Source organism: Mercenaria mercenaria, chromosome 3 (genome assembly GCF_021730395.1).
Source record: "Mercenaria mercenaria strain notata chromosome 3, MADL_Memer_1, whole genome shotgun sequence".
Lineage (NCBI taxonomy): Eukaryota > Metazoa > Mollusca > Bivalvia > Venerida > Veneridae > Mercenaria > Mercenaria mercenaria.
Genome location: NC_069363.1, coordinates 66,252,847 through 66,280,360, shown reverse-complemented (window position 1 = coordinate 66,280,360; position 27,514 = coordinate 66,252,847). Strand labels below are relative to the sequence as shown.

The following is a 27,514-nucleotide window of genomic DNA, read 5'->3' as shown; positions in this document are numbered from 1 at the left end:
TTTACTTAGTTACAGAATAAACTTTCAGCCTTGTAAAATCATGGAAGACAATTTGTATATTTTCAGGCCACTCCACAAGGTCAGAAAAGACCATTTTCTCATATATTACCATCACCGGAGCCAAGTCCAGAAGGAGATTATATAGGTCAACATTCACAGGGGCTTGGCGGGCATTATGCTGATACATACACTAAACGACAAAAATTGACTGGAAGGTTTTAGCTTTCAGACTGGTGTATATTTGTTGGGATATTCCTAGAAGATTCCCTCTGATATTACATGTGTTTGAAACCCAGAGTGAAGGAAAGCTTAAAGTGTAAATGATAAATATTTGAGAAACTGTTAAAATATGTGCGTGAAATATTGCAGATATTTACCTAAGTTGAGATTAAGTAAAGGCTTCCTGTATAGGATTTGAGTTGTTGCTGAAATTGTCCATGTATTCTGATGATTATCGGATACCAGCGCATGTTGTGGACAGTGATTGTGCTTAAATGTCTGATCTTGCCAGACTTTATTATTTGCGGTTTTTGTATTGTTTCTAGTATCATGTAAAGAGGGTATAGCAGAATTTCACAAACATCCTAAATTTTAGAGTAGTAGATACATTTCACATTACTAAGACATTTTCTTTGTTTTTCTGTCAGCAATTTATAATTACAGTCTAACCTGTACTAACGGTCACCTCCGATTAGCGGTCACCTCCGTTCAGCGGCCATTTTATGACGCCCCCGACGGATTTTCCTCTATTTTATCACTTTATTCAGCGGCCGTCCGCGGCCAGCGGCCTCCGAAATTGCCTCCCGACCGCCGTATCTGACCCCTTTCAGCGGCCATTTTTCTTCCAAAACCAATTATTTTTAGGCAATAATCGCCGAAGATACCCGATTTTGAGAAGCACGTGGTTGCTAAGTTTCGCGGGACTTCACCACAAGAACGACAAAATGACATGAACTTCTCAGTTAAAACTGATAACCAAAGGTGTAATCCTCTTTTGTTATGATCAAATGGCCAGTAATTACCGGTAATTAGCGTGTCACCTCGTGTCAATTTTGTTGTTCACAGTTTGACCTCGGTTAAAGATAATACTCGATAACTAGTTAGTTGCATAATATTTGTGATTTTTTTATACTTCTGTCATCAAAATACTATTAAATTTATACGAAATTAATTGTGTTTGGAAAAAAATATAAACCACTCTATCTTTTACGGAACGTAACGTTAATCTTAGATTTAGCGTAGACAATAAGCACCAAGAGTAGCTTCCCTTACCAAAATGGCGAAAATTGTAAACAAACTTGTTTTGAAGTTGGAAAATTGTCTGTAACAATTTTTGTAGTAAAAAAAAACACGCCGGAGTTTTAGATTGCTAAGAAGACCATTTGTGTTGCGAAGGCAAATGCACGTCATTGTATCCTGGTAAAATAATAATGGAAAACCCAAAAAGAAACGGACCTAAAGGCTATAGACTGGTCAGAAGTCTGAAAAATACATATACTGGCTGCACCTCCGGTCAGCGGTCACCTGGCTTTAGCGGCCAAATTGTCTGCTTCCCTTGGCTGGCTGCTTAAGACAGGTTAGACTGTAAGTTGATTTTATTTGGAAATTCTTTGTTTTTGATACTGTTAAGATTTATTGCTTGTTGAAACATAGTATGTTTTCATTTTATATCAAATTAGCTTCCATGAAAAAATACCAATGTTATTTATGTACTGGTATAAATTGAATATTTCTGAATCAGATATTCCTTTGATACATCAGTAGCGCTTTACACATAATTGAGCCGTGCCATGGGAAAACCAACATAGTGGCTTTGCGACCAGCATGGATCCAGACCAGCCTACTCATCCGCGCAGTCTGGTCAGAATCCATACTGTTCGCTAACAGTTTCTCTAATTGCAATAGACTTTGAAAGCGAACAGCATGGATCCTGACCAGTCTGCGCGGATGGTCTCAAAGCCACTATGTTGGTTTTCTCATGGCGCGGCTCAATTTATTATCATGCAAGGGCTAGTAAATGCATTAAACGCCGCTAAATGTTTAATAGCTAATTCTAGCTTTACTTTTCAAGAAATAAGATAAGATAAGATAAGATTTATATAAAGTCGGCAAGATAGCAAACAAGTACAACATAAGCTCATGTGAGCTTTTGAACCGACTACAGACAAATAGTGTGAGCTATTAGAACTACTTACCCAATTGTTGTTTTAGTTTAAGTGTCACACCTTGTTTAAAGTTGTGCGTGAAAGGTCATATCACAGGAACTAGTTTGTATACTTAATTGAAAGTTCACACAAGACATCCTACTCATCAGATCTACTACAGTAACAAGTTAGATAACTCTTGGTTGAATTTAATTGAAATATGGCACATTGTAAAAGTTTTGGGTAAAAATTTTGTTAACTTTCTGTCAAGCTATAGCAACACGGCTACATAATATTGGATTGAAAGTTACATAAAGTATCCTTCTTGTCAAATGTACTTATGTAACTAAAAGAACTAACTCTTGGTAAAAATTAATTTAAATTTTGGCACTTATTTGACTTAGAAAATTGTGTCAAAGTTTGCATACAGGCTGTTACCATTGTCATAATAAAATTTAAAATAGAAGCTAGATAAATGATAAAATAAAATTTAATAAATTGGTTTGGTAAGTCTTGCCTGACCTTTATGAGATTGTTGACCCTTGCTGAATATTGAAATTCTCAAATAGTCAAACAGGCAGTCCTGTGGACAGCTTTTGTTAATTGAGTGTAATGGTAAGAACAAGTGGGTATTTTTGATCTGTTTTTTCCTTGAAATATTTGTGCTAAGATTTGAAATATATTTTCCTAGAAATCTTGTTATATATTGTAAGCTTGTTTATTTTTAGCTCGACTATTCATAGAATAGTGAGCTATTGCACTCGCCCATGCGTCGGCGTCGGCGTCTGCGTCGCGTCCGCGTCCTGATTTTGGTTAAGGTTTTGTATGTAAGCTGGTATCTCAGTAACCACTTGTGGGAATGGATTGAAACTTCACACACTTATTGACTGTGACAAACTGACTTACACTACACAGGTTCCATAACTCTATTTTGCTTTTTTACAAAATTATGCCCCTTTTTCGACTTAGAAATTTTTGGTTAAGGTTTTGTATGTAAGCTGGTAACTCAGTAACCACTTGTGGGAATGGATTGAAACTTCACACACTTATTCACTGTGATGAACTGATCTACATTGCACAGGTTCCATAACTCTATTTTGCTTTTTTACAAAATTATGCCCCTTTTTCGACTTAGAAATTTTTGGTTAAGGTTTTGTATCTAAGCTGGTATCTCAGTAGTTACTGATGGGAATGGATTGAAACTTCACATACTTGTTCACTATCATGATTTGACATGCACTAAGCAAGTCTCATAACTTTACTCTCTTTTTTTTCAAAATTATGCCCCTTTTTCGACTTAGCAGTTTTTGGTTAAATTTTTGTATGTAATCTGATATCTCAGTATCCACTAATTGGAATGGATTGAAACTTCACACACTTGTTCACTGTCATGATCTAACATGCACTGTGAAGGTCCCATAACTCTACTTGGCATTTTTACAAAATTATGCCCCTTTGACTTAGCACTTTTTTGTTAAGTTTTTGTATGTAAGCTGGTATCTCAGTATCCACAAATTGGAAAGGATTGAAACTTCACACACTTGTTCACTGTCATGATATGACATGCAGTACAGAGGTTCAATACCTCTACTTTGCATTTTACAAAATTATGCCCCTTTTTCAACTTGTATTCATTCAATTGACAAGGCTGTTGAATAGTCGAGCGTTGCTGTCCTCCGACAGCTCTTGTTTACCAGTTGTAGTTGGTTGCCATATTATTGTCAAAATTAGGATGATATTTTGTGTATCTTTGTCTTGCATTTTCTTAATGTTTATTGATCATTAAGAAATTGCTAGCTTTAAAATAAAACAGAGGGAAAAGCCTTTTCTAGATTTAGCGAATTCGGTGTTTTAGGGTCTCCATGCTACAGGGAAATTTGGAAAATTCCTTGATTTTTAAAATTATATTTCAAGGTCTGAAAAGTCCTTGAATTTTGTAGAGAGCATAAAACTGGGGAAAAGTCAGAAATGGTCTTCCATCAGTGAAGGTTTTTCAGCATTGCTAAGGTTCGCTTTCCCAAGTCTCCGTGGGTCATTTTTCCCAAATCATATATACTGGCTGAGATAGTCTTTATTTTACTGGATTTGTTTTTCCTTTTCTGAAATTACTATGTAAAAACTGTACTGCATTTTTAACAAAGAATCGGAAGCAAATAGAATTAATTATTGAGTATACATAACTAAGTAAATGCATGTGATACTGTAAACAAATGTAAATTAAAATTTACTGACATAATTTCCTATTGATATTGTCATTTTTGAATAACTAAAGTGAGAATAATTCCAGACTTGACTAGATTTATCTTCTAAACTCCAATGAAAATTCCCAGCAGAAAGAAAGGGTAATGGTTATTTCATTTTTAGAGAAATAGAGTCTGGCTAACCATTAGGAACAAAAAACCTTTATTAGTTATTTCTGCTAGTTTATATGTATTTTAATAAATTATCCTTGAAAAGTTCTTGAATTGTGTTGCCACAGAAGAGTGGAAACCCTGTGTTTTCATTGGTGAATATTGTACCTTGACATGTTTATTCTTTAGGTTGAAATTTTAGGACTGGGGACAAATTGGTTGTAACTATGTTAAAATATGATAATCCCTTTTTACATTTCTAAGATATATTTGAGTTATATAAACTTGAATTTAACTTCCTTCTTTCATGTAAAAAAGATTTCTTTGAGCCAGGAGTAATTAGTTATCAAGTACACTGAATTTAGAGTTGTTCCTAATCATATCTTAAATTGTTGTAGAAACATGCTTACCATATACTGATTACAAGTTGTCACCTAAGAGTGGAACCATTGCAACGGCTTAATCCTTTTCCAGTCAAAAAACACCCCAAACTCTGCATATCACTTAACGAGCAAACTGGCAAATCCAGCCCTATCTTAAAAGAACGTTCCTCTCGAACGGATAGATGTTATTTTTAATTATTTTGCGATTTTTATTATCACATTTCAGTGGTTTAAACGGAATTTTCCTTGCAATACTAAATGAAGATCCTGTTTTAAAAAAACTAACATTGATACAGAAATATAAGGAATACAATGAAATGTGTGGGATTCAAAATTGTGGATAGTGCTAGTGAATTTAGAGGATTTTTATTGAGATGATATTCATAAAATTCCACATAGGGATTCCAGCGTTGAAATTCTGTGTTCTTTGCAAGATGAATGTTTGAGCGTTGAAAAATATCTATGGTAAACTGAAAACAACTTAGATATTAACAGCCATCTTGGTGACTTGCAACAGTTAAAAATATATGAAATATATATTATGACGGCAAAGTTTAGAGGATTTTACATATGAAAGTGGACATGATTTCAAAGGAAGTTAATGTAAATATTTTGGTATGACTTTAATACATACTTTAACAAAACTGCTGCAGAAACGAACATGTATCACTGGGTGATCGCTGTGCAAAAGTCTAAGCATTTGAAATGACTCAAATATAGAAACAACTATAAGATGTAATAAGTCATCTTTTTCTGTTGTAACTGTATTGTGTTTTCCTGTTTAATAGTTATTTGTAAAATTGCTGGCAATATCTCGGCATTTGATAATGAAATAAAACAAAATGTAGAGCTTTTAAATTGAAATGTAATGTATTTTACCTTGTTGCATTTTTAAACATTTTGTAAACACAAAAATATACTAAAATTTGTAATCAATTAGTGTAAAGTAATGAAAATTTTATTTATATATATGCTCTTGTAGAGAATGGACATAGAAATTTTCTAAAATTGGATAAAGTATTAATTATTCAAAGATAATTAGTAAATGTATCTATAATACTGTGTTTAATTGAATAAACAACCAAGAGCAAATTATGTGAATATCGAGTAAGTGTCAATGACTGAATTAGTTAATGCCAAATTATACATGATACCCAGCTGAGATCATTGCAGATGCCATCATCTGTAAGAATGTATCTTCGTCTCTCATTCTGTGTAGGTATATTCAAGTTTTTTGTACGCACTGTGTTTTAGGAGAACTCTTACCATTATACTATGAAAATCTCAGCCAAGAGACTGTTCTGCTAGCAGTGTGTCATAATGACAGTAGATATTCAGCTGGGTACTGATTGGAAAAGGATTAAGAAAAGTTACAAAATCTTCCAGAAATGTATGGATTTAAGAAAGCTCATGTCTTTGACCAGTAATTATTGTGTTTTTAGTTGTTTGTAAAAGATAGATGTTTTATCAGCCTGCTTGAAATTATGGCCTACTGTCAGACTTTGCTCATGTTTGTGCCAGATATTCTATATTTAAAATAGTTTTATTAAGAAATATTTTGTTGTTGTTTAAGGCATTTAGTTAAACATCTCCAGTATAAAACATGTTAGCTATACAGCTGAAATACATTTATTTGATATGATTGTTCTTGTTATTTATTCAGGTTCAGAGTAGACTGTTAGTATAGGTGGATGGTCAGGAGGCCATCGTTCACAATTTATTGAAACATCTCTGCAATAACTTTTGAGAATTGCAATAAACTTGATCAGTAGCATCCTGTCAAGTTTGTTTACATGGTTATACACAACTCCTGTGGATGCCACAACTGAATGTAGAAAAAATTTCAACAAATTCCTCTGAAACTACTAGTCAGAATTATACCAGAATTGGTCACAAGCTCTGTATGGGCCACTTGAGTTAAAGTATGAGGTTATAACACACTAAATAGCTGTTGTTCTTTATTCTATATAAAATTGACCTATTTCCAATGACCGCAGCACACATCAGGACCCATTTTAAATGTCTGTAACTTACATTTTCTTGAAGAATATTGTCAGTGCTAACTAAAAATCAAAAGAAAAGTGGGGGTCATGTTTGATGCAAGAAAAATAATTTCAGTCAAACCCACAAACTGCAAAATCAGCTAAAAAATGAGACCCCAAATTATACTGGTGGTGTATGATCTAAGTTTCCATGAAAAATTTTGTCATGTTGTTATTTCATTATGAAAATGCTACCTACATGTCAAGCATAGATCTGTCATGTGATTTTAGCAAAAAAAACTGCAAAGAAAATAAGGAAAATAGCTCTACAGAGCAAAAGAACTGAGGACTATTTGTATCCGCCATTATGCGACTACCATTTTTTTTTGCGCCATTTTTCTATTTAGTGTCTGTATGCCTATGATAAAAACTTTAAACATACTTACAATAAAAAACTAGTGAGAATTTCATCAAACTTGGTCTGAAACATCCTGGCATAAAACTCCCATCGCTCGTGCTGGGCAATATGCAAGAAAAGAGTTGTGGTTCTTGGCCTTCTTACTCATCTTAACTGATGACAAAAAATATATGAAGTTTCAAAGCTATAGTAAATATTCAAGAAAAGTGAACTTAACAAAAAGCTACCAAGAAATACTGATTTTCTAAGTTAAAAAGGCCCATAATTCTGATAAAATCATTAGGCATTTGGCCTACGTACTTGCCTAAATAAGTCTTCAAAGTTTCAAAGTTATTGTTCATATAGTATTCAAATAAATTGACCTAAACAAAAAATATAACCAAGAAATTCAGATTTTCTAAGTACATAAACAGCCATAATTCTGACAAAATGCATGTTTGAGTTATGGTTCTTGGTCTATTTACTCATCTAATGATGATAAACAAGACCTGTACAAAGTTTCAAAGCTGTAGCTCTAACAGTTTTTGGGAAAAAGTGAACCTAAACAAAAAATTTAACCAAGAAAATCAAATGTACTATCACTAAAAAGCCGAAATTATTGAACGACTGTTACTGTATGACAATTTATTATGAATGTAGCTCTACATATATAATTAATTTATATATTTATTAAAGTTAAATATATTTGATGAAGGTTTTCTTCATTTGAGGTTAATATCTAAATATAAAATATTTAAGTGAAAGATAGCCATTGGAAATCTTTAACATATCGAAACAATACAATGAGGTTATACGCTTGCGGAATAATTTCACAAGGGGTATATTTTCACCTACTTGTTTACATAAAAGACATATTAGAATCAAATAACATTTAGCAGGACCATGTTTTAACATATCGTATATACGCCGTATATATAATTCACTCATGCTACGCCCGCGTTAAGATATTCCGCAAGCATATAATCTCACCATTTTGTTTCGATATGTTAAAACATGGTTCTGCTATATATTATTTCATAATTCTAAAAATTAATTCTAAATGCTCTGAAAAGATACACCTGATAAACCAAATGGTTAAATTGTTCCCAGATTGTTCAAAGACAAAATATTTGTGTAAAAGTTTGGATTTTGTTCGATTTTGTAAGACTGAAAAATTGTTAGGGATTTCTCAAATCATTTCGTTCATTTTCAGACAAGAAGTTGTAAATGTAAGCCATCTCTATTCCTTAACAAAACTGTCAAGTTGGTATGCAAGGATTGACCTATCAATAGAAATAAACGAAACAATCAACCTAACCATTTACATCTAGGTTACTTTTTCCAACGGGGTTATTTGTCCTTTGGGCTTCGGGATCTCCAGTTAACTAGTGTGTATACGAAGAAAATATGTAAGTGTTGACTATGTTTGTGCATTTATATGTGTCACATTTTTAGCTTGACTATTCATAGAATAGTAGAGCTATTGGACTCGCCCATGCGTCGGCGTCGGCGTCCGCATCAGCGTCCCGATTTGGTTAAGGTTTTGTTTGTAAGCTGGTATCTCATTAACCACTTGTGGGAATGGATTGAAACTTCACACACTTATTCACTGTGATAAACTGACTTACACTACACAGGTTCCATAACTCTATTTTGCTTTTTTACAAAATTATGCCCCTTTTTCGACTTAGAAATTTTTGGTTAAGGTTTTGTATGTAAGCTGGTATCTCAGTAACCACTTGTGGGAATGAATTGAAACTTCACACACTTATTCACTGTGATAAACTGGCCTACATTGCACAGGTTCCATAACTCTATTTTGCTTTTTTACAAAATTATGCCCCTTTTTCGACATAGAAATTTTTGGTTAAGGTTTTGTATGTAAGCTGGTATCTCAGTACTTACTAATGGGAATGGATTGAAACTTCACATACTTGTTCACTGTCATGATCTGACATGCACTAAGCAAGTCCCATAACTCTACTCTTTTTTTTTCAAAATTATGCACCTTTTTCGACTTAGCAGTTTTTGGTTAAATTTTTGTATGTAATCTGATATCTCAGTATCCACTAATTGGAATGGATTGAAACTTCACACACTTGTTCACTGGCATGATCTAACATGCACTGTGAAGGTCCCATAACTCTACTTTGCATTTTTACAAAAGTATGCCCCTTTTTCGACTTAGCAGTTTTTGGTTAAGTTTTTGTATGTAAGCTGGTATCTCAGTATCCACAAATTGGAAAGGATTGAAACTTCACACACTTGTTCACTGTCATGATATGACATGCAGTACAGAGGTTCAATACCTCTACTTTGCATTTTACAAAATTATGCCTCTTTTTCATCTTTTGTATTCATTCAATTGACAAGGCTGTTGAATAGTCGAGTGTTGCTGTCCTCCAACAGCTCTTGTTGTTTAAAATTGTCAGTAGGTTAGCTTACATGCATGGAATGGTGATGAATTCAAATCAAGACGCACTTCAGAAAACATATACTTAGTTAAAAGTAACGTTATCACAATATCAAAATACAAGAAAATGTGCAAAATATGTTACGAATTTTCTCCATGAAGTACTTTACACCAGGTATTTCTTTAAACTAATAATCAAGGCCTTTGAGTGGTTTATCGCCAGATTTGTCACTGTTCAGAATTCAGATGCGCAGGAATTAACGCTTTCGTGGTTTTAATATCTAAGCATCTGAACGATGAACCAGGTTAGTAAGATGATAAACCTCAAGAAAGCCTTGATTGTTTTCTTTTTAAGATAAACCTTTAAAAATGTAAGACGTTTTGAACTTGCCTGTTGGATATTTCAACAGCTGTCAAACGGGAGCGTAAAACACAAATTGAAATAATACTGAAGTTGGCGGCCTAACGGCCTAGCAGCCTGGCATAATCGTGTATTTCTTGTAGCAGAATGCTTTGTATGATAAGATAAATATAAAAATAAGTATGAATAAAAACTTTAAATCTCAATTAAGCATAAACTGCTCTGTTTTGATTTGATTGAACATTTTTCACTGTTTTTAAGCACTTTTATGTATAAAAATAGTCTAGGCCGCTAACTTCAGGCCGCTGGATCAGAAATTTTCAGGGCAATTAAAAATGCTGTTTTGTGTTTTATATTGAACAAAGCTTTGTTTTATACATGACTGTTTATTTATTTCTTTTTAGTAAGTGTACACTCAAATTTTCAAGCAACATTCTTTTGTATGTTTAATTGAGATTTAATGTTTTTATTCATACTTATTTTTATATTTATCTTATATACAAAGCATTCTTCTACAAGAAATACACGATTATGCTAGGCCGCTGACTTCAGGCCGCTGGGCCGCTAGGCTGCCAACTTAAGGCCGCTCATGAGGCCGCCAATTTCAGTAAAATATTGAAATAAACATTTAATACACAACTTATCAAATTCAACATCAATGGAAATGACTGAAACATATCAAAGGACACCAAAGCAATTATTTATGATAGGGAACATCTCTGTGTAATGGACCTTTTGTTCCTTAAGTCAGTCGCTTACAGAATGTATGAAAAGTAACATATTATAGTGTTGCTTGAATGTGGCAAAGGTCCATCAATATGATAAAGGCGGTTATTAAAACATATTTTCGAATCAACATAACACATTATTCTCTGTGAACTTTGAATCAAAGATGTGATATTCATAGTTTTATAGACCAGCAGACATGGGAGAATGGCAAAAAAATGCTTTTTTATTTGATGATGTTATCACATTCGATGGTGCAAGACGTCGCGAGATTTAGTTAGGATATAACAGACGAACACATGTAGCTAACAGAATAACAGAAGTCAATAATTGACGAAGATAACGTTAAAATCAATGGGAACTATTTATTGTTTATTAGCCGAGTACATTTGTTGAGGAAACGAAATTCTGATAAAGTAAGAATCCGGAAAACGACGTCCACGTTGCCCCAAGAATATGGTCGTCTGCTCGGTTGTTTTTTACAGACACGTCGTCGCCCGATTGAAGGTTTACAATGATCATCTGTGTTGATTGCTCATTAGGATATGCGATGAAGTTAGCAACTGATTTTCCATTTACGTCAAAATGTGCGTAGTAATCTTTACCATCTGTATAATGGCGCCCAGCAACAGTAGCGCAAAATACATACGTGCCGTCAACAGGGGCTGTGAATATGCCATGGTTAGTATGATAGGCATTGCCAATGTTGGTAACTGCGTTATCAAATACAATGTTCTGATTTTCACCCAAGTGTTGTATGTCATGCGGTGTAATCGTGGCAAAGAAAGCTGCCTCTGACTCAACAGAAGCACGTCGTACTCTTGCAGAACCTGCGAATGAAAAATAAATAGAATATATGGAGATAAATACTGTCAGTCCGGGAAGATAAACATCTGGCAAAATGTCTTTTCCCTGTCTCTGTATTGCATGCGGAGAACTAGAAGCCTGTCTCATCTTGAGAACAAAATAATACATATAGGCCTAAGTAACTGTCGATTTTTGTCCTAGGTGTTCTTTATTTCATAGAAAACTACATGAATATAATTATAACAAAACTATATAGCTAAATTCAGTATGAAAATTTATTACCTGACTTGTTTATACGAGTTTGTTTCAACCCAGGATCTTGGTCAATACTTTCATCCTTGAACTTCTCCTCATCTTGTGGCACGTCATGTCGCCTGTCAGGAACGTTAGTGTGAGCGATATCGCCGTTTCTTAAGTTTTCTAACTTTTCCAGTTCAGCAATTCGATCTGTCAGAGACCTTTTTTCCAAAGTAAAGTCGTGTTGCATTTGTTCCATTTTCTTCTCCGTTTCGTCATTCCTGCGTTCCAGAAGTTCTATCCGTTGTAAGAGTACCTCGAATTTGTCAGCTTCATTTGTCTGAGAAGTTGCTTCGTTGTTTGCCTGAACAGGTTTCAGACAGAAGCAAACCAGGACAACAATGTGACAAGTAAGAAAATTTGCAAGACGCATTGTACTTGTATTCCGAAACCTTATCAATAAGTCAGGAATAAATGGTGAGCTGATAATACTCTTTTTCTTTAGTGATAAGATTGGTTTTGCATTCCATTATAAATATACTAAAACGGAAAAGAAAGTGTGCTTAGAGGTTTTTCTTAGTTTGCCTGATATCCACAATAGAAATTATAATTACGATGTTTGGTACCACTGTTTAGCTTATTCAGTTGCCTACAAATCAAGTAATCTTTCTTCAAAAAAAAAAAAGTAGCGGTTTCTATAGATGCACAGAATTCGATTACATGTGTCAATTAGGGTCAAAATGAAAAATACGCAAACTGTGATATTGGTGTTATTGTGAGTATAATCACGTATTGCATCTCTCTAAATGTTTTTTTTTTAGTGTGATTATTTGATCAATACCGGGTATGACCACCAGTTTGTCCGATAACCTGTACAATACGGCGTCTCATGGAATTGACGTAACGTTATACGACGTGTACTGGAATGTTGTTCCGTTCGATCTGCAGAGAATTTTGTAGCTCCTGCAAATTGTTAACGACATGTCTTGACCTAACTCTACAACCAAGAGGATCCCAAATATGCTCGACTGGGTTGTGGTCAGGAGAAACGGCAGGCCAAGGCAAGACGTTAACGCCATTGCTGCGTTAGCCGTGTCGTATGCGGACGAACATTGTCGTGCATCAATGTGGCGGGGTCATGTTGATTAATGAATGGAACAGCTACTGGTCTTAACACCTGGTTAATGTACTCGGCTGCATTAAGATTGCCATTAACATCGGCATAAGATCAGTTTTCCTGTTCCCATGATCCCGCCCCAGACCATTATATAACACTGCCTCCGCCAAACATGTTTCTCTCTACAACACATGCGTCTGCAATACCCTCATCCTCCCGTCATGATGACTTATCGGAAAAGACAATTCTATCCCAATGACGTCTTTGCCAACGAGCAACGCAATGACGTCGTACGACCACAATAACAACGTAAGCTCGTCTTGGTCTGATAGGCCGAACACAATGACGTGGCGCTTCAGAACGGTGTCCCTGCTAATACTGTACTGCTCGCTGTAACGGTAGTACTTTGGAAACGACGCCTGGTGTGCGTCAGTTCAAATTGACGGTCTTATCTGACGTTAGTTATACGAGGGACGATCGATGTTCCTGTTTGCTGGAACCTAGTACGAAATTTACTCTCTGTGTTTCTGTGGCTATTAAATTCCCATGAACATTATCGACGGAGTCACCTCTGCTAAGCATCGAGGGTCTGGACATTGCGAGTTTAAGTTGAAAATATTCAAATCGTTTTGTGTTTTTCTTACTCCTAGAAGTTGTAAGAAAGTGTTGAGAGATTAGTTGACCGATTTCACATTTGTCCAGACGGTCAAATAATGCAAAAAAAAAAAAAAAAACAACAACAAAAAAACAACACTTGTATAGGGACATTACATAACATTTAAAGCCATTGTTCAACACAGTGACAGGCGTGATAACCGATATAACTATAGTTATCATAAAAAGAAACGTACACACTTTTGCGTTTGGGTATAGATGTAGGCTCTTGATCCACTTTCTACCAGCAAAAAAAACAAACAAGGACAAAAGAACAACAGGAAAGGTATATCGAAGATACAAATCACTTAAACTTCCGTCAAAGTCTAAGGTTGCATTTTTGCAATGTCTGTATGTATAATTTGATGCCAGTTAGTTAGCTCAGGAGTTCGATGGAATAGTTTTACGACACTATCTTTCAAATTTTACTATCTATATATATTGAACATCATTTTAGGTCACTGTGATGCTTCAAAGGTGGTGGTAGGAAAGCTATGACAATACAAGATACCTTGAATAAAAAAGCAGTTGTAGAAAAGAAACTTGTACATTACCATATTCAAAATTTCCTATGTTGAAATCTTTGGGTTTTATAAGTTACAGATCTCTATAAATTTCCCCTGAGGGTTTTTAAATAAAAATGGCGCTGATGTACTCGTATATGAACTCATAGTCGCGCTGGTTCATTAGCTGATACATGACATTGTAAACGGAATGATCAAAAAGTGATAGTAACGTTCCTAGAACAGGGAGGTTGTATAGACAGACAACAAAGACATTTAACAAACATACACAGCATCACGGTGTACACGCATCCTCACTCTTAATACACAGCGTGAAAACACATTGACAGGAACATAAGTCAATAACTGTATAATATACAGAGCTTGATTTCCTTCTTTGTTTAACTGGAAATCAAACCGTTAGAATGATTGCATATCAAAGTTAAATCGATGATTCAAAGCCTGATTACAAGTTAAGTAGGTGATCAAATACGACCATGAATATAACATGAACGCCAACAACAATACACACATGTCATCAAGCATGTTTAAATGATAATTATACATTATGCAGTGTACAAATTATTAAAAGTTACATTTATTCTGCATGATGGAATGAGGTAAGAATGAAGAGTTTGTTATTGCGTAAGGTACGTACAAAAACGGTACATTATGTAACTGTGACACATTCTGTGACGTCGTTACTATTCAATGTTTATTTCGTGATAAACCCGGTTTTAGGGGATCGAGAGAGAGAGAGAGAGAGAGAGAGAGAGGAGGGGGGGGGGGGGGGGGGGGGGGGGGGGGGGGGGGGGGGGGGGGGGGGGAGAGAGAGAGAGGGAGAGAGAGAGAGAGAGGCGTTTTTTCATCACCTCTCATGGACAGACTCGGATAAACCAATTCAGCAATTATTTTGCTTGGTCTAAACAAAACAGAGAACCTTATCATTGGCTAGTTTGCCAATATCATAAAAATACTTAAAGTACGTTCTTGAAATTAAATGTAGGCCTACATTAAGATCAACGTGGTGTTATAGTATCATTTCAAAATCTCGAAAATATCGAATCACACAAAAATACAATATTTATTCATTTTATTACCACACCCCAATTTTAGAAAGTCACAACAATACACATTAAAGTATTTTTAGAAAACGGGATAGAGTTTGATTGTTTTCTAGAAAATGGTTAGTTACATATCATGAAGGTATTAAAAGCTCTTTTTTGATAGGGCTCGACAAAGACACTATTTTGCCCCCCCCCCCCCCCCCCCCCTCATTTTCTTCCCTCAAACCCTAAAAACGTTTTCCGCTTGTAACACCCGGTCTCTAGAAGGAGGAATACCGGAGTCATCAGCTCCCCATCCTTGAAGGAGGGATTGATTAAAATCAGTTTTAGTACACACAGGTCAGATCCATCTCGAACATGATTTATGTTACAGTCCAGTGATAATTGCCAGAGTTAAGACCCCTTTTCTTCCCGAGATTCGTCCGTTTGATAACTCATGAAAAGATGAATGGATTTATTTAATTTTCAAGTTCACCGGGATGTGATCATGAAATACAGGTCAAGTTCACTATTAGTTACAGTCCATCATTTCGAAAGAATTTATGAAATGTTTATAACTGTTCGATATAAGGTTTGAATGGATAAATGCATTTATGGTACACATGTAAACGAGTAAAAATACAGTCCCCAGGTTCGATTTTTGTTATAATCCTCTGATTTTATAGAGCTATGGTCCTATTTTGACTTAAAATTTGTAAAAAGGACTTTATTTCGTATATGAAGGCGATATTACGAGGGAATTATTTAGTCTACCGAACGGCTGACAGTTCTAGTTTGCAAATGCGTTTCAAAGATGATTTAATGATATAAAAAGAGAAAATACTACGATAGCATACTTTGATTTCATTGAAATTTAAAATCTTGTCAACAACATATTACTCTAAGCATATGCCAAATTTCAAAAAAACGTTCACTCAGTAAAATTTCAGATAATGGCAAGATATTACACGGTGGGTAACTGTTGAGAAAAATATCAGATACATAAGTGCACATATCTACGAAAACAAAACCAGTTCACAAAACAGAAAGAGAAAACGTAAGTGAATGCAACATCTTACATATATTTCTATTTGGGATGATGGAAAATGTAGATGAAATATAAGCACATTCTACGGAACGTGGTCACATATCTAATATATCAAAAATCCTATATCATAGAGTCGTTCTTCCTAAAGGCGTTTTTCTAATGTATAATACTTAATCTTATATAACCACGATGCAGTTTTTTTGGACGGCGGCGGAAGTGTCACAGCAACATGGCTAGCTAACGCATCTCGAAATTGAACCGTTATAATACACACAATTCGTTTTGCTGCTTCTATCTCAAAAGACAAGTAGTAAAACATAACCATAAGAAATTTGACACTTTCAATTTCTGTTTGTGTCTAAAATGATACAAATGTCTGGAGTATGTCTGAGATAAACATCTGGTACATCTTCTGCAATAAGGCTTCTGGTTCACCTTTTGCGATATGTTCCTCATGTTGTACGAGTCGCCGTCTTGGGTATAGAATCGGTACCTGGCGATGACCTTGACAGGCCCGTGTGCAGGATTTGTTTGCTGGGGGGGGGGGGGGGGGGGGGGGGGGCCCAACCTGGGGGGGGTTCGGGGGGGGGTATCCCCTCCCGATTGCGAATTTTTTTTAATATGGCACATGAATAGATGCATTTTCCTGCTACCTGAAACACCTTTAAGGATGCATGAATGTATCATATATTTAAGGAAAAGTCTACTTTTTAATCATTTCATCAAGCCTTTTCAATGTATGTATGATATGGACTTATTTTTCTGTATGATACCCAGTTGAAAAAAATGTTGATGTTTTAAGATGATTATTAAGTAGAATAGCTCCTATACTATGATATTTTTTTTCTTCACATTATTATGATTTCATTAGTGAACTGAGCCAGTCTATATACTATGTCCAATATTACAATTTTAACATCAGTCCTCTTAGAAAATCTCTAGAATAGACTGGCTTTTGTCTCTATGAACATAAAAAAGAAAAAAAATCATAGAAATATCGTAATTATCAGTCTAGTGGCTAGTCTTATTATTAAGGGAATCCTATTTGCAAAATGGCCAAATGTTTTTAGATTTCCAACAAAACAAACGAAGTATTATGACAATTACTATTTACTTCATAGATTTCAAATGACAATGAACTCTTAACTGTACCAGAGATCTATAAAAATAAATAGATGTGTATTTTATACTTCTTTGACTGTACAAACTGTAACATCACAGCACATATTAAACGATATAATATGTATAAAACCCCTCATAAGTAACGAGTTTTAGATGCGTTTTGTAAGATTCACTGAGAAACTACTTTTAAAACTATGAGAGTTTTTAAGTAAGGTTATTGGACCCAAAAGAGTAAAATTGATACAGTAGTTTCAAATTCATAATTGTTGTAAAACAAAAAGATAGGATAAATATCTATCAATTTAATAAATTTGGGGAATGTGCCTTAATGTAAAAACAAAATACAACCATCATAATGTTTCAATTTTCAAGGCTTGACCTGGTCAATAGCGTCTTCTAAAACCACTGGAAACTGTAGTTTAAATCATTCAATGTATCTGTATAAATCTTCCACGGATACATGCTTTGCAGCTTTTACTGTCATATATAATCACTGATACGTGTATACTGAATCTTGTATCCTAAGTACAGGGTATTCATTTCTAAAATTTCTGTACGTTTCATAAAATGATAACACAAATACCTCTTCGCTTGTCAAATGTGTAGGTTGTGTCAGTAACAGACATGTGATTTCTAATTTATCTTGTATAGAATATTCTGTTAAATCATCGGTAGTCAGTCTGCACATACACGATTCTTCCTTGTCAGAAGTTGTAGCAGGAGCTGATTCTTCCTCGTAGGAATCTGTTGAAGCACTGGCAATGTCAGAGAACTTTTCACAGTTGATCAGTCTATGACAATGGTCAACCTGGTAAAATTAACATTACTGTTACATAAATCAGTTAAAAGAAAAACATATATCATATCGGAGCCGCGCCATGAGAAAACCAACACAGTGGCTTTGCGACCAGCATGGATCCAGACCAGCCTGCGCATCCGCGCAGTCTGGTCAGGATCCATGCTGCTCGCTAACGGTATCTCTAATTACAATAGGCTTTGAAAGCGAACAGTATGCACAGGCTGGTCTGGATCCATGCTGGTCGAAAAGCCACTATGTTGGTTTTCTCATGGCGCGGCTCATATGGGGGTCAAGTCAGAGAGGGGACGCTTTACGTATTCAGAAGGCTACTGGTATCGGTGTGAGAGGTCGTGGGTTCGAATCCCATTCAGCACTAAAAAAATTTATCTTTTTTTTTACTTTTTTAAATATATATTAACACAGCTTAAGGACTTAAAGTCGATATAAAACTCCTATGAACCCAAAGTACACTGTATACAGTAATCAAATAAACTACTGTCTATAAGCTAGACAAATACACAATGTGAAAGGTGCTTGCCTGAAGTGTTGCATAATATGATTATACAGGTGCTGTACGGTACCGTACGTTACGTAACGGAACGGAAGATAGCCACACCCGGTGCGATTTATGTAAAAAGTAGTAAAGGTTAATTACATAATGTAAAATCAAAATTATAAAAGATTTTCAGTCATAATAATTTTAAAGCTGCTTACAAAACCATTTGTCGGAAACTGGTACTGTAGATAAACCAATTAACGTTAATTACACTGCCCTTTCGGAGCCCCTGTTTTTGGACGCATGCGCAGATAAGGCTGGTATTGTTTACATCCTTGCAAAGAGTAAAGACTAGGATTTAACGATTTGTAGATAATTTTTGTAAACAATTTGTATTTAAAAATAAATATAATGAAAACCCTAATTTTTTTATCGGAAACTGGTCGGAAACCAGTAACTGTACTAAAGCTACTCACAAATGTAGCGTATAACTATTTATTTAGCCTATATGATTCTACAGAGAACATTCAAATACAGTTTTGAAATGTCAGAAAGAAAATTATAAATTAAACACTGACAAAATCCGTCAGATAAAATTATGTTTTTTTAAAAAAAATTAGTTTTCAATAATTTAAAATCTGTTTTGTATATAAACTTGATTTTGTATTTTATGACTGAGCAAACAATGAACGCAGAGATTACCTTGATCAATTTTATATGATGTTCTCTGCAATATGCTTCAAGCAATTTCATTTGGAAGTCTTCAACACTTTTAATTTCAACAATACAAAACATCACACCCGAACCAGAAAATCTGAAATAAAAACACAGATAATGAGAGAAGAAAGAAATTATTTATTAGTGTATACTTGTCGCGATAAAATAGCACATATTCAATTCACATTTCAATATTTGAAATCTACAGATTAATATACTGGTTACTCGTACATAAATTTAATCAACAGAAGAATATAATGAAGTCATAATGCCCGCTCTTAAATGCCAACAGAACTGTCATTTCTATGGCAATAAGAACGTGCCAATGAAACCTTTTTAATACAGCGGCCATCTCTGTGATACCAGTGATCAGTCTTCCTTCGTGTATCGCTTTGGAGACCACTGTCTGTAGCGCCTCTGTCACCATCATTGGTCTTTCCCTAAAGTGTGATTGAATTATTTGATATTTATTTCATAATAACTAACCATCAGCCTTATAGAAGCTATCAATAGTGTCTGATCGAATGTATCACTGCAGAATATATTTAAGTATATTTGTGAGATCTGTCTTTATCTGATATCGTATATTTATTTTATGTTTATTTTGTAAATATATCTAGATGTTATCATATGTTTTCTTCAAATAAATAAATCCCTTTAGTACAATAAATTTCTTTGAAGAAAGATTAACTTTTGTAGTTTACCTGGTTTGATATATTATCGGAAATGGAAGGCCATGATTTCAAGAAAACTTCAGGGTAACACTATGAACCATACTTTCATTTACAGGAATAATTTTTGTTGATCAATAACATTTTTTTCGAAAATCAACAGGGTTTCTTGAAGTTGATAATAACTATAATTGTCGGCCAAAGTACTCGCATTCATTTTCACATTAGCTTAATTATATTGCCAAACAAGTGAGATATACTACCTTCGGCACATCTTAAAATCTCCAAAACTTCTGGCACATCGTCCGAGGATCATTTTAACAGCTGCCTTTTTTGTAAAAGACACGATATATAATAAACGTTTATTTCCTTCGATTATTTAAATATAATCCGTGACAGTAGTTTTGTTTATCATCTATTTATATACCATAATAATAAGATATGGGCGGGTTAATGTAGTCATCTAATATTTCGATTGGATAGAAATTTAAACTTGACCTTAATATTCAATCTGATTACCTCGGCCTTTATGCTACGCAATAGACCAATCGTGCAACATCGGGCATTTCCGTATTCCCCGGTAAATACGTGTAGCATAAGGCCGAGGTAATCAGATTGACGAGGCGTATTTACCGGGGAATACGAAAATGCCCGATGTTGCACGATTGCTTAATATTGTAATGTATAACTATAAATAGAGTATCAACATCATGTGATAAGCTGTCACGGTAGTAAACAACCGTTCGACCGAGTTGCGCAATCTTTATCAATAATTTTTTCTATTTTCGTTTTTGATCCCAAATGTCTGTATCGGAGACCTTACGAGTGCGCTAGTTGGTGAATTTACCTGTAAATAATACACCTTTTCACCTTGCTTGTGTTAACAAATACAATTGCATTAAACCTTTCTGAGGACACATTTTATCTCAAGAAAAGAAACAAACAGATTTAAACGCTTGAGGAAAAGATAGTAACAAAGTCAACCTAATAAGTAATTTTCACTCCTCCACAAATTATGAAAATCGCACTTACAAGGATATGTTGTGCTATTATGTATATAACAGCACACTAATGAATAATTATTGTGCCATCAAATTACAATAAGTAACAAGTCTAACACCAAATGTTTATATATAACCATGAAACTTCAGTAAGCCTAAATTCTTTCTAATCATTTTGGAAAAGCTCAATAAAAAGACATTTGTTGATCAATCAATCCTCTAACATGATAACATGGTTGCAAAATGCGCATGCGTCAATTAGTTACTTTTTATAGATGTCGGAAATTCCAACATTTACATATCATTTAAGTTCCATATTGTGACAGCAGGGTTGTCAACGTTTTGTAACATACAACAGAATGATTATTAGCCTGATATGTCTCATTTATTTCCGTTTATGTGGCCTTGAAAACTATCAAGTGGACACGTTTGCGGATGAAATAACAATGTAGTAGTGTCATTTAACTAGAACTGGTTAGTGCAATTTGAATTCGTATATTTTTTCTTATATACATAGGTTACACTTACCCCATGAAACGTTTAATGCAATTTTGTTCAAAATAATTAATTACCTTGAAATAGAAAGTTTTGAGGTATGGTTCAAAATATTTAATTAATTAATAAGTAGACAGACATACAAATAAACAAAAATCGCCAGCAGAACATTTAAAATAATGTTTCAATATAAAACATATGCAACAAAACTCCCTGTAACTTAGTGTTTCCTTTTGTAGACATCATTGCTTTCAAGTTAAAATTGTTAGTTAAACATGCACTTCAGAGGAAGCAAAGCAGCATGTATTTCCTGAACCTAATTGTGATGTTTATTTGATTAAAATTCTTATCTTACATATCCCTTTTAGAATTATTGCAGCCTTTTACAGTCACTGCCATTGTGATAACTAACGAGAAAAATTAATGCTGTTCTCTAAAATTCAAACTATGTTTGGAGCGGATAAAATGTGTAAGGGACCGGGTAGCTCTGTCAAAAGAGTTCGTCCTGTAACCGAAAGGTCCCGGGTTCGAGTCCTGGTCACGCTGTACATTTTTTTTCACCCAGTGACATATCCCTCACAGAGCAGCCTATAAGTCATATACGAGGCAAGAAACGCGGTATCATAAGTTTTCTTTTTGTGGCAACATACATAGAAATGGCTGCTTCAATATTTGACATATATATGAAGATTAGTGTAAGGTCTTACAATTCTTTCTACGGCACGCACCATTTGAAATATTAATGCTATATCGAATGGTATACACAAAAGTTAACTGTGCAAAATTTGATCATATTTGCATCATTTTTTCTACAAACGTTATTTGTACTGTTTTGAAATTACTTTAGCCATGCACCCACGTTGTCATGGTCAGAGCAAGATCTGTATCATAAATACAGATAAATAGGCTCCAACTGGTATCATGGTCCGGTAACAACATCTAAAGTAGGTCTGTACAAGTACTATAGATAACCAGGCCCCAACTGTTGTCATGGTTGTGTAACAACAGCTAGAACATGGTGTGTATAAGTACTATAGATAAAAAGACCTCAGCTGTTGGCATGGTTGTGTAACAAAGGCTAGAGCATGGTCTGTTTTAGTACTATAGATACCAACGACCAAACTTTTCTTATGGCTGTGTTATAACAGCTAGAGCATGGTCTGTATCAGTACAATAGATAAACCTGCTCCGGCTGTTGTCATTGACCGGTAACAACAGCTAGAGCATAGTCTATATCAGTACTATAGATAACCAAACCCCAACTGTTTTCATGGTTGTGTTACAACAGCTGGAGTATGGTATAAATCAGTACAATAGATAAACATGCTCTGGCTCTTGTCACGGTCCGGTAGCAACATCAAGAACATGGTCTATATCATTACAATAGATAAACATGCTTCGGCTGTTGTCCTTGACCGGTAACAACAGCTAGAGCATGGTCTGTATCAGTACCCCCAACTGTTTTCATGGTTGTGTTACAACAGCTGGAGTATGGTATAAATCAGTACAATATATAAACATGCTCCGGCTTTTGTCATGGTCCGGTAGCAACAGCTAGAACATGGTCTATATCATTACAATAGATAAACATGCTTTGGCTGTTGTCATTGACCGGTAACAACAGCTAGAGCATGGTCTGTATCAGTACTATAGATAACCAAACCCCAACTGTTTTCATGATTGTGTTACAACAGCTGGAGTATGGTATAAATCAGTACAATAGATAAACATGCTCCGGCTCTTGTCAGGGTCCGGTAGCAACAGCTAGAACATGGTCTATATCATTACAATAGATAAACATGCTACGGCTGTTGTCATTGACCGGTAACAACAGCTAGAGCATGGTCTGTATCAGTACTATAGATAACCAAACCCCAACTGTTTTCATGGTTGTGTTACAACAGCTGGAGTATAGTATAAATCAGTACAATAGATAAACATGCTCCGGCTCTTGTCATGGTCCGGTAGCAACAGCTAGAACATGGTCTATATCATTACAATAGATAAACATGCTTCGGCTGTTGTCATTGACCGGTAACAACAGCTAGAGCATGGTCTGTATCAGTACTATAGATAACCAAACCCCAACTGTTTTCATGGTTGTGTTACAACAGTTGGAGTATGGTATAAATCAGTACAACAGATAAACATGCTCCATCTCTTGTCATGATCCGGTAGCAACAGCTAGAACATGGTCTATATCATTACAATAGATAAACATGCTGCGGCTGTTGTCATTGACCGGTTACAACAGCTAGAGCATGATCTGTATCTGTACTAAATATAACCAGGTCCCAAATGTTTTCATGGTTGTGTTACAACAGCTTGAACATTGTCTGTATCAGTACTTTAGATAACCATGCCCAAAAATTTGTCATGGTTGTGTTACAGAAGCTACATCATGGTCTGTATCAGTACTTTAGATACACAGACCCCAGTTATTGTCATGGCTGTGTTACAACAGGAACAGCATGGTTTGCATCATTACTTTAGATAACCAGACCCCAACTGTTGTCATGGTTGTGTTACAAAAGCTAAAGCATGGTCTGTATTAGTACTGTAGTTAACCAGACCACACATTTTTCATGGTTGTGTTACAACAGCTGGAGTATGGTATAAATCAGTACAATAGATATACATGCTCCGGCTGTTGTCATGGTCCGGTAACAACAGCTAGAGCATGGTCTGTATCAGTACAATAGATAAACCTTCTCTGGCTGTTGTCATTGTCCGGTAGCAACAGCTACAGCATAGTCTATATCATTACAATAGATAAACATACTGCGGCTGTTGTCATTGACCGGTAACAACAGCTAGAGCATGGTCTGTATCAGTACTATAGATAACCAGACTCCAACTGTTTCCATAGTTGTGTTACAACAGTTAGAGTTTGGTATAAATCAGTACAATAGATAAACATGCTCCGGCTGTTGTCAAGGTTCGGTTACAACAGCTAGAGCATGATCTGTATCTGTACTAAATATAACTAGGTCCCAACTGCTTTCATGGTTGTGTTACAAAAGCTACAGCATTGTCTGTATCAGTACTATAGATAATCAGATCCCAACTGTTGTCATGATTGTGTAACAACAGTTAGGGCATGGTCTGTAGCAGTACTATATGTAAACAGGCTCTGACTGTGGTCATGGTCCGGTAACAATAGCCGGAGAATAATCTGTATTAGTACTAACGATAACCTGGCTCCAGCTGTTGTCATGGTTGTGTTACAAAGGCTAGAGCATGGTCTGTATCATTGCAATAGATAAGCCAGCTCCGGCTGTTGCCATTGTCCGGTAGCAACAGCTAGAGCATAGTCTATATCATTACAATAGTTAAACATACTGCGGCTGTTGTCATTGACCGGTAACAACTGCTAGAGGCTGGTCTGTATCAATATAGAGATAACCAGACCCCAACTGTTGTCATTGTTGTGTTACAACAGCTGGAGTATGGTATAAATCAGTACAATAGATAAACAGGCTCCGGCTGTTGTCATGGTCCGGTAGCAACAGCTAGAACATGGTCTATATCAGTACTTTATATAACCATGCCCAAAAATTTGTCATGGTTGTATTACAACAGCTGGAGCATTGTCTGTATCAGTACTTTAGATAACCATGCCAAAATTTTTATCATGGTTGTGTTACAACAGCTATATCATGTACCAGTACATTAGATACCCAGACCCCAATTTTTGTCATGGTTGTGTTACAACAGGTACAGCATGGTCTGCATCATTTCGTTAGATAACCAGACCCCAACTGTTGTCATGGTTGTGTTACAAAAGCTACAGCATGATCTGTATCAGTACTATAGATAATCAGACCCCAACTGTTGTCATGATTGTGTAACAATAGTTAGGGCATAGTCTGTATCAGTACTATGATGAACATGCTCCGGCTGTTGTCATGATCCGGAAACAACAGCTAGAGCATGGTCTATATCAGTGCAAAAGATAAAATGCTCCGGCTGTTGTCATGTATCGGTAACAACAGCTGGAGCATGGCCTGTATTAGTACTGTAGATAAACAGGCCCCAACAATTGTCAAGGTTGCGTTACAACAGCTGTAGCATGATAGATATCAGTACTATAGTTAAACATGCACCGGCTGTTGTCATGATCCGGAAACAACAGCAGGAGCATGGTCTGTATCAGTACTATAGATGAACAAGCTACGGCTGTTGTCATGGTCCGGTTACAACAGCTACAACATGGTCTGTATTAGTACTGTAGATACCTAGGACCCAACTTCCCCCATGGTTGTGTTACAACTGCCAGAGGATGGTCTGTTTCAGTACAATAACCTTCTACGGCTGTTGTCATGGTCCGGAAGCAACAGCTTGAGTAAGGTCTATATTAGTACAATAGATAAAGATGTCCCGGCTGTTGTCATGGACTGGTAACAACAGACAGAGCATTGTTTGTATTAGTACTATAAATAACCAGGCCCCAACTGTTTTCATGGCTATGTAACAACAGCTAGCGCTGGAGCATCTTCTGTACCAGTACTATAGATAACAAGACCCCAACTGTTGTCATGGTTGTGCTACAACAGGTGGAGCATGTTCTGCATCACTACGTTAGATAACAAGGCCCTAACGGTTGTCATGGTTGCGTAACAACAGTAAGAGCATGATCGATGTGGGTTCGAGCCTAACGCGGGGCGTTGAATTCTTTATGTGAGGAAGCCATCAAGCTGGCTTACGGAAGATCGGTGGTTCTACCCAGGTCCCCGCTCGTGATGAAATAATGCACGGAAGGGCACCTTGGGTCTTTCTCCACCATCAAAGCTGGAAAGTCGCCATATGACCTATGATTGTGTCGGTGCGACGTTAAACTCAACAAAATAAGTAAAATAAAGTAAAAGCATGATCTGTATCCGTACTATAGGTTAACATGCTCTGACTGTTGTCATGGTCCGGAACCAATAGACGGAGCATGGTCTGTATCATTGCTTAAGATAACCTGGTCCCAACTGTTCTCATGTAAGAACAGGTAGAGCATGGTCTGTATTAGTACTATAGATAAACAGGCCCCAACAATTGTCAATGTTGCGTTACAACAGCTGGAGCATGGTATGTATCATTACTTACATAAATAATCGCCGGCTGTTGTCATGGTCCAGTAACAACAGCTACAGCATGATCTGTATCAGTATTGTAGATAACCAGGTCCCAACTATTGTCGTGGTTGTGTATCAATAAAATAAACCTACTTCGGCTGTTGTCATGGTCCGGTAGCAAAAGCTAGAGCATGTTCTGTATCAGTACAATAGATAAACATGCTCCGCCTGTTGTCATTGACCAGTAACAACAGATAGAGCATGGTTTCCTTCTGTACTAAAAGTAACCAGGCCCCAAGTGTTGTCTTGGTTGTGTAACAACTGCTAGAGCATGGTTTGTACCAGGACTATAGACAACCAGGCCAAAAATGTTATCATGGTTGTGTTACAACAGCTAGAGAATCGTCTATATTAGTACTATAGATAAACAGGCCGCAACTGTTGTCATGTTTGTGTAACAACAGTTAGAGTACGGTCTGTATCAGTACCATAGATACTCAGGACCCAAATATTCTCATGGTTGTGTAACAACAATTAGATCATTGTTTGTATCAGTACTATAGATAAACATGCTCTGACTGTTGTCATGGTCCGGTACCAACAGCCGGAGCATCTGTTTCAGTACTAAAGATAATTAGGCACCAACTGTTGTCATGGTTGTGTTACAACAGCTGGAGCATTGTCTGTATCAGAATCATACCATGCTGTAGATGTTATTACCGAACCATTATAAAAGTCGGAGCATGGTTATCTATAGTACTCATATATACCATGCTCCAGCTGTTGTTACCGAACCACAACAACAGCCAGAACATGTTTATCTGTAATACTGATATCGAGGGGTTAAAACCAGAACGGTATAAGTCCATTTTTCATATAGTGGAGAGAAACGCAAAAGAAGGTTTTAGACACATAAAACGTTTTATTGAATGGGAATATTTAGGTATGATTTAGTTATATTATAGTCAATAATGTTGTTAT

At 35.8% G+C, this 27,514-nt stretch overlaps 3 protein-coding genes across 8 annotated transcripts in view; 1 reads left to right on the top strand and 2 right to left on the bottom strand.

Moving 5' to 3' along the window:
• The window catches only part of LOC123525711 (ribonucleoprotein PTB-binding 1-like), a 42,769-nt gene extending 36,249 nt beyond the window's left edge, over nucleotides 1-6,520 (top strand). For all 5 annotated transcript variants that reach the window (XM_053538816.1, XM_053538815.1, XM_053538817.1 and 2 more), the window contains one exon: nucleotides 67-6,520. In XM_053538816.1, the coding sequence (XP_053394791.1) occupies nucleotides 67-222 (156 nt within the window). In that variant the 3' untranslated portion in view covers nucleotides 223-6,520. The remainder of the gene's footprint in view (nucleotides 1-66) is intronic.
• Nucleotides 6,521-11,108: 4,588 nt separating this feature from the next.
• On the bottom strand, nucleotides 11,109-14,820 carry LOC128555696 (heavy metal-binding protein HIP-like). The gene is made up of 2 exons (XM_053538820.1): nucleotides 11,847-14,820; nucleotides 11,109-11,587 (listed from the first exon to the last, which is right to left on the bottom strand). The coding sequence occupies exons 1-2, from the start codon at nucleotides 12,232-12,234 to the stop codon at nucleotides 11,133-11,135; spliced, it is 843 nt and encodes a 280-aa protein (XP_053394795.1). The 5' UTR covers nucleotides 12,235-14,820; the 3' UTR covers nucleotides 11,109-11,132.
• Nucleotides 14,821-15,151: 331 nt separating this feature from the next.
• The window catches only part of LOC123524507 (uncharacterized), a 41,360-nt gene continuing 28,997 nt past the window's right edge, over nucleotides 15,152-27,514 (bottom strand). Inside the window, exons 1-4 of one of the 2 annotated variants that reach the window (XM_053538813.1) lie at nucleotides 20,238-20,428; nucleotides 19,636-19,743; nucleotides 19,289-19,400; nucleotides 16,184-18,099 (exon numbers count right to left, since the gene is read on the bottom strand). In XM_053538813.1, the coding sequence (XP_053394788.1) occupies nucleotides 17,782-18,099; nucleotides 19,289-19,400; nucleotides 19,636-19,743; nucleotides 20,238-20,290 (591 nt within the window). In that variant the 5' untranslated portion in view covers nucleotides 20,291-20,428 and the 3' untranslated portion in view covers nucleotides 16,184-17,781. Of the gene's footprint in view, nucleotides 18,100-19,288; nucleotides 19,401-19,635; nucleotides 19,744-20,237; nucleotides 20,429-27,514 lie in introns of those variants that run through there. The other variant, XM_053538814.1, reaches the window with a different exon arrangement.